The sequence below is a fragment of the Cnephaeus nilssonii genome (assembly GCF_951640355.1).
Source record: "Cnephaeus nilssonii genome assembly, chromosome: 17".
NCBI lineage: Eukaryota > Metazoa > Chordata > Mammalia > Chiroptera > Vespertilionidae > Cnephaeus > Cnephaeus nilssonii.
The window spans coordinates 9,534,948-9,542,701 of NC_137088.1; the positions used below are offsets into that span (position 1 = coordinate 9,534,948).

At 58.0% G+C, this 7,754-nt stretch overlaps 1 protein-coding gene across 1 annotated transcript; it reads left to right on the forward strand.

The window, feature by feature from the left end:
- The first annotated feature begins 1,228 nt into the window (after positions 1–1,228).
- Positions 1,229–7,185, forward strand: CLEC3B (C-type lectin domain family 3 member B). The gene is made up of 3 exons (XM_079795416.1): positions 1,229–1,722; positions 4,543–4,641; positions 6,737–7,185. The coding sequence occupies exons 1-3, from the start codon at positions 1,614–1,616 to the stop codon at positions 7,135–7,137; spliced, it is 609 nt and encodes a 202-aa protein (XP_079651542.1). The 5' UTR covers positions 1,229–1,613; the 3' UTR covers positions 7,138–7,185.
- Positions 7,186–7,754: the final 569 nt, after the last annotated feature.

The window sequence follows — 7,754 nt, forward strand, 5'->3', positions numbered from 1 at the left end:
GTTTATCTCCAGGAGCTCCACCTGGTCCCCACAGTGAATTTTGGAGAAATACTCCCCGCGTGCAGGAGGAGGGACAAAGGGGCCATTTTGAAATACATCAGAGCACTTTCGTTTTTAACACGGTCCCTTCAGGAGACACTTTAACCGGAGCCTCGTCCCGGACCTGGCTGCCCTGGAGGAAGGGAAATGTCCCACCCAAGGGCGATTGGACTGAGAAGCAGCGAAGTTCACCGCCAGAGGCACAGCCTCACTAGAAGAGCTCATCGCAAGGCCAGGGACAGAGCAGAGGCAACCCTTGTTGAATGAAGGGCTGACCACAGGCCAACAAGGCCTGGAACAGAGGACTGCCCTCAGCAGGGTCACGAGGCCAAGGCTGCAGGCCCTGTGTGTGGTTTTGACTCACGCTGAGACTGCCCTTGCAATGCTCTTGGAGATTCGCACCCTGGACACTTACCTGTGAGAGCGTGGGAAGTTGTGTGCCTCCCGGGCGGGCGGCCGCAGCTCTCTGACTTGGGCCAGTGGAGCTGAGAGGAAACATCTGTGCAGGCGGGAGTGGGGGTGGGGGTAGGGGTGATGTTGGGCCAGAAGTTTTCCTGCTGTTTGGGCTGACATGGGTGGGGTGGCCAGAGAGTGTTTTCTATAACTCAGACTTCCAACAGTTTGGAGGGAAAAAAAAACAGGAACTTGAAAGCTAAAATGGGCCTTTTAGAGCTCTCCTGATTTTTCTGCCTCTGAGCTTTGTTAGGAAGATCATTCTTGGTGGTGGTGGGGGGGTGGGTATAAAAAGGCTGGGGAGGGGGGATGCGTTAGTGCAGGGACATTTCCTTGAGGGTGGGTTCCTCATGAACGTTAGCCCCAGGTCATCTGGCTGCAGCTACCCCTGCTTGCTGCCCCTCGCTGGCAGAGGCCTGGGGGATGGTGCCAGCACAAGCGATCCTTCACACTGGGAGGATGAGATCCACAGACTCTCCGGGGTTGTTGGTGAAGCCATAGCAGGCGGCCACTGCGAGATGCCATTTTGATGCTCAGACCCCTGACTAGCCCTTGGACCCAAATCCAAGCTGGTTCTGTGTCATACCGGCATGTTCCCCTCTGCCTTAAGCACTTCTTCCTAACGAACATCCCTAACGCAGCGTCACTGTTCTGGAACCGCCCTGCTTAGTTTAAATACTGGTGCTGCTCCCAACATCTGAGCAGCTTGGGTAAGTCCTTTAACCTCACTGAGCCTCAGTTTCTGCAACTGTAAAATGGGGAGATGACAGGACTTCCCTCATGTTGCTGTTGGGAAGCCTCTCTGAGCTAATTCCAGGGAAGGGCGTGACTCCACACCTGCCTTGGGTGTGAGCTGCGAACACTATCATGTGTTTTTAGAATCCTAGAAAATATTTCAGAAGGCAGGGCCAGGACGCTGGGGGCTGTTCCCTGGGAGGCGAGGCTCTGCAGCTCCCAGCCTCCCCCTCTGCAGGCGTTCTGTTTTGTTTTGCTTGGGTGCGCCCGCCGCCAAGTCTGGGAGGGTTTCCTGGACAGAGGTCCTCGCGGCAGCTGCTGAAGCCGTGCAGCCTGGTCACAGCGCCACTGCTCTCCGACCCGGGCGCACTGCAGGCGGCAGCAGCATGGAGCTTTGGGGGGCCTACCTGCTCCTCTGCCTCTTCTCCCTCCTGACCCAGGTCACCGCCGAGCCACCGTCCCCCAAGGTCAAGAAGGCTGCAAATGCCAAGAAAGGTAAGGAGGGGGACAGGGCACCTCCCCATCTTCCAGGGAGCTGGTCGCCCTCTCCTTCGCTGGGTCCTGGGGCTCATTTTCCTTCTGGATGAGTCCGGAGAGCATTAGTAAAGTCCCCCTGGGGCCTGGGAGTGTTCTCCGTAGCAGGGGCGGCTGCCAGAAAGAACTGACTCTCACAGTCTGAAAGAACCTTCCAGATCATCAGAACTGACATCCACTCCTCTCCCCCTCGATGTTTTAAAGAAATCAAACCTTTTGCTCAGCCGTCTGAAGGTGCTCAACCCTCACCGGAGAGAGCCTTTGCAAGGTCCAAACCTCAGGTTTCTCAGCTGTAAAGTGGGGGTCCTGGCCTTTGCCCCAAGGGTTGTCATGAGGATCTGATGATACAAAACTTATAAAGTGCCTGGCACATAGGATATACTTGATGCAGAAGGGGGGAAGGAATAAGTTAATTCTTGGTTCCACAGCGTATCCCAGCCTTGAAACTCAAACTAGGACACCGGAAGCAGCTTTTTCTCCCTCTGTGCCCCTGGGGTTTGGGGTGTCCTTGGGTCACCTCGGCTGCGGCAGGGCCTGCCCTGGGAGCCTTGCCCGCAGTGAAGTCACCTCGAGCTGTGTTGAGACAACACCAGTGAAGCGCCATGGCAATGGACGGGGCTGTCACCCCCACAGGGCTCAGGCGGGGCGAGTTCCAGGCGCACCAGGTCCAGGTCCAGGTCCGAGCGCAGAAACACAAGAGCGCAGGGAGGGGCGCGTGGGCGCCCTCAGGCCCCTCGGAGCCGCCTCTGGCCGGGGCCAGTGCCAGTGGCCGTGGATAGTGGAGTATGTACGTAAAGGTACATCAGGATCAGAGACCCACGGGGGTGACAAAGAACAGGCCGAGCTGATGGAAAATAATTCCAAGGTTCTGTTTATAAAGCGAGCAAAGAAAAGTTCAAAACGGAATGGATAGTGTGCTGGCCTTTGTTTTGAAAAGGTGATTTTCAGGAAAAATCCTATTTACTTGTGCCTGTGTAGAATTTTTCTGGAAGCCTTTATTAGAGTTAGTAACAGTGATTACCTCTGGGGAGAAAAGCCGGTCAGCCAGAGGCGAGGCTCGCAGGGAGGCTCAGGCAGCGGGAACTCCAGGGGCCACGTGGCCACATCTGGGCCAGGAGCTCAGGTCGCAGGATGGCCTCACAGGGGTCACAGGTCCTCAGCACAGAAGCTGGAGGACATCCATTCCAATCGCACATCAGGAATCTGAGCCTCAGAGACAGCGTTGGGGCGAGGCCCTGCTGACGCCTCACCCCGAGCTGTAGGGACCCCCTCCTCCCACACCTTCCTCGGGTGGAGCACTGTAGCACCTCCTCCTTGGCCAGTCCCTGGAGGGTGCCTTGCACACACAGATTATAGAAAGGCGCCCACCCCGTCTGTGGTCTGACCCAGCACAGCCGAGGGCAAGGCTTAGGCCTGGATTCACACCCCTGGGTGCCCCCTTAGCTGAGTGCCCTTCTGTAATGCGCCATGTGACGGGGACAGAGCTGCTGCGGACTGGCTGAGGCAGAGGCCGGGTGAGGCACACACAACCCCGCCAGGCTCCTCTCCCAGCCCCACACCCGCCCTTGTTGGCCTTGCTCATCTGGGTGTCCTTTTCCTCATATCTGATAAGTTGCAACACGAATGTCTGTACACACAAGTGTGGTTTTGCTTGCATTTGTTTCCTGCCATTCCCCTGCCAAGACATCTTGTGGATGGACAGAGGCTCTGACCTCACCTCTCATGACTGGACTTCATGCAGGCCCAGCCAAATGGACCATGGAAGCCCTTTCCCCCCCTCCCCGCCCCCGGCCCCCCCCCCCCCCCCCCCCCCCGCCCCGGAACTGAGCACAGCTTTCTTAAAGTCCCTGGGATTTCAGGAAGATGGGTCCACCCACACAGCTCTCAACTTACACACACATAGGAAGACCTCTCGCTCACCAGCTCCCTGCAGGGCCTGGGGCTCACGATAGGAGTCTGTGCTGTCAGAGGCGGGCAAGGTCAAGCTCGGAGCCCTGTGGCCTGGGTTCAGGCCAGCCCTGCCCGCTGCTGGCCCTGCGATCTTGGGCGAGCTGCTTCCGTCTGGCCTCAGTTTGCCGTCGGTGAAGCGGTGGTGTAGAAACATTGCAGCTCACAGGGCTGATTGCAAGCCCAGCACTGTTCACAAGCTTTATTTCTCATCGTCTCCAGTTTTCTGCGGAGTCCTCTCAGGTGGGGCTGCTACTTCCCACTTTACAGATGAGGAAACTGAATTCAGGCCGAGCGCTGAATTCATGCTCCAGGTCACGGGCATCCGTGTGACCTCCGAGGCCACGCGCACCCTTACCTGTGCCTCCACACTCGGTCCCGGGCTGGATCTGTGTCTTAGTCCTCTTGCCTGGAGAGGGGAACCTGGGAGGTCTCAAGGGCCCCGGCCCTGCTTCCTGTGCTCCGTTCTCTTCGGAGCTGGAAGGGTGGCTGGATGGTTGGTGGCCACGGAAGACTCTGCCTGCACCCCCAGCCCAGCCCCTGCCAATCCCAACACCACAGGAACCTCAGCAATGTCCCTGAGCAAATGCCCCACCTCAGCAAGAGCAAGTGACAGGTCCCCCTGGCAGAGGCAAATCCTGAGCGAACACTTACACTGTCACCAGCAGACAGAGAGACAAAGCATACACCAAGAGGTCAAGGTCGAGGGGAGTCCTTTCCCCCTGTCCCTGATGGTTGATAGATGGGGTCCCCTCCCCCCCTCTGCCCTGCCGATCCCTCCTGCCTTCCTCCCATGTTCACCACCATCTCCACGTCCTCCTGCCTCCATCCTAGACGTTGTGAGCCCGAAGATGCTTGAGGAGCTCAAGAGCCAGCTGGAGAGCCTGGCGCAGGAGGTGGCCCTGCTGAAGGAGCAGCAGGCCCTGCAGACGGGTGAGTGTGTGGCGGCCTTTCTGGGCAGCAGTGAGCGGAGAGAAGGGCTCAGGCGGGCAGGCAGCAGTGCGCCGAGGCCTCTGGCCAGCACCCCGCTGGCTCCACTGGGCCAGCCCCATAGGCCAGGGCATCCGGTACTCGGAGGCCCCCTGGTATGTGGGAGTGGGAATGTCCCAAAGGACAAAAGCTCTCCCACAGCATCCATCATCACCCACTGGAAGCGGGACCCCTGCAGCGCTCTGGAGCAGAGGTGGCACCACCCTAGCTATTCCTGGGAGACCCTCACTCAGCCAGGCTCTGCAGCCGGAGGGGGCGTCGGCTTCACCCCCTGTGTGTCAGCAGCTTTGCTGACACTGTCACTTTTTTTTTTTTTAATGTTTTTATTGATTTCGGAGAGGAAGGGAAAGGGAAGAGAAAGATAGAAACATCAATGATCAGAATCATTGATTGGCTGCCTTCTGCATGCCCCACACTGGAGATTGAGCCTGCAACCCGGGCCTGTGCCCTGACTGGGAACTGAACCAGTGACCTCCTGGTTCATAGGTTGACACTCAACCACTGAGCCACACCGGCCGGGCCATCGACTCATTCTTCACAGAAAACCCATGCAGTGGGCCTATTGTTATAAACCCGCCTCCATTTTCTACCCAGCAGCCAAGTCCCCTCCCCTGCTGCCTCCTCAGAAACCTCCAAATCCTTTGCACTGGGCAGTTTTCACACATCCTCTCCCTCTCAGATCTCTCCTTTCAGCATCCACACTGCCATCCCGCTGTCCCTCTGCCACAGGGCCTTTGCACACGCTGTTCTGGTGGCCTGAACTGCTCCACCAAGAGCCACGTAATAAATACCTCCAGCGTCACCATCTCAAAGTCTCTAATCCCTCTTCTCAATCAGGCTCCTCAGTTAAAAGCTCTCACAGAATGTTCTTTCTTTGATCTCATTTACGGCCATTTGTCCTGTTATATTCATGTGTTGATTTATGTCCGCCTCTCCCACTACGCAATGAGCCCCAGGAACACAGCAGCCAAGTTTGCTTCTGGTTGCCCTTGTCTCTCCCGCCACCCTGCCCAGCACAGCGCCTGCCACATATCAACACTCCATAAACCTCTGTTCAGGGAGGACACACACAGGACTCTGGCTAACGTGCTTAACCTGGCCGGTGGGGGAGAGGGGCTCTAGGAAGGAAATGGCTACCATGTTTTGGCTTCAAGTAATAGAAAGCCTAAGAGTAGCTTAGACAACAAGAGAATCTGGAAGTAGCTTGTTCCTGCATTGGAGACAGACAAGGAGGGGGGAGTGGGAAGGGGTGCTGGCTGGATCAGCCACAGTGTCTGCATGAGCACAGTGCCACTCTGGGCCTCAGTTTCCCGATCTGTAGAGTGGACGGGGTGGGAATAGAGGGGCAGGAAAGCTCCAGGGTCTCTCTCATGTCTAAGCTTTGTGCTTGTGCCAAGTCCTGATAACCCAGGTGCCACCTTCTCCTGAGGTGAGGGCATGTGGTGGGGACCTCCCTGCACAAAGTCCACGGCATATGGAGATCCCAAGAGCCCCTCTTCTCAGCTGACTTCCAGGAGGTCACGGTCTCTGGGTCTCCTTGGGGACCTTCTCCCTCTCATCATCCTTTCCACCACCACCACCTGCAGATCACCTTGTCTGTAGGCCACCCAAAGCAGACCGGAGCTCTGTTGACCTAGACGGAGTTGAGGGGTTAGGGGAGCAACCCTCCTCCTGGCATCTGCCCCTTTTCTCCCCCAATCAGCAACCACATGTGAGGGCCCCATCCAGCGAGCCTCTGCCAGACACAGGGAGGCAGAGGTGACCTTGCCAGGGCCCTGTTCCCAGAAGCCTCCATACCTTCATGCAGTGACTCCCTGGAACCCTGAAAGGGGAGGAGGGAGATACAGAGGGGTTGCCAGCAGAGGGCGCGGCAGGAGGAAGCCCAGCACTGTTCTCGGGCTTTGTCTTGGTCTAGTTTTCTGCCTGAATCCAGGGGGTCACGACTAGGGCACAGCAACAGAATATTGGCAGTGACGGTCAGTGGGCGCTTTGGCTCGGGGACCGGGGACCTGGGTGACGGCCCTCTCTCCCCTCCCAGTCTGCCTGAAGGGCACCAAGGTGCACATGAAGTGCTTTCTGGCCTTCGCCCAGGCCAAGACCTTCCACGAGGCGAGCGAGGACTGCATCTCGCGCGGGGGCACGCTGGGCACCCCGCAGACGGGCTCGGAGAACGACGCGATGTTCGAGTACCTGCGGCAGAGCGTGGGCAGCGAGGCCGAGATCTGGCTGGGCCTCAACGACATGGCCGCGGAGGGCGACTGGGTGGACATGACCGGCGGCCACATCGCCTACAAGAACTGGGAGACGGAGATCACGGCGCAGCCCGACGGCGGCAAGGCCGAGAACTGCGCCGCCCTGGCCGGCGCGGCCAACGGCAAGTGGTTCGACAAGCGATGCCGCGACAAGCTGCCCTACATCTGCCAGTTCGCCATCGTGTAGCCTGGGGTCCCCGAGGAGGAGGGGGCGGGGTCGTGGGGGCCACCGGGGGCTGTGGGGGCCTTCCAGCCTCGGACCCCTGCTCGCAGATGCCCTGCAGTGCTTGGAGCCCCCTTTTGCAAATAAAGTCGGTGCAGCTTTTGGAGAGTGGCTGCGTCCGGGCGGGGTGCGGGGTGCGGGGTGCGGGGTGCTGGGGCGGGGCGTGTGAAGGCGGCTGGACACCCGCGTTTCACCCCGCGAGTGGATTCCGGAGAGGAGGGCTTCAGGGAGGGAGGAGGAAGACAACCCTGACGGCTGCTGCCTTTTTAAAAAAATAACTTTTATTTTTCATATCATTTCCTACATACAGAAAAGATGCAACAATTCCTGTGTGCCCTCCAATTCGATTCTCCAGACATTAACATTCCCCCTTATTTGCTTTGCCCTTTTACTTTTTCTGAACCATTGGGCAGTGAATTGCAGGCGTGATGCTCCCGACCCCCAAATACTTGAGTGTGTTTCCTGAAAGCAAGGACGTTTTCCTGCATCTGTTGTCAAGGTGGGGAATGAGCACGCTCCAATGTTGTCATCTGAGCCGCAGCCCGCCTTCCCATCTCCAGGCCTCTCTCTAAACCCCGCTT

What these genes read in the sequence shown, in the direction of transcription:
- CLEC3B (XM_079795416.1), top strand. Translation starts at nt 1,614, where the DNA reads ATGGAGCTTTGGGGGGCCTACCTGCTCCTCTGCCTCTTCTCCCTCCTG. An exon ending in GGCTGCAAATGCCAAGAAAG is followed by an intron (nt 1,723 to 4,542) that starts GTAAGGAGGGGG and finishes CCTCCATCCTAG; the next exon opens with ACGTTGTGAGCCCGAAGATG. An exon ending in GCAGCAGGCCCTGCAGACGG is followed by an intron (nt 4,642 to 6,736) that starts GTGAGTGTGTGG and finishes CTCCCCTCCCAG; the next exon opens with TCTGCCTGAAGGGCACCAAG.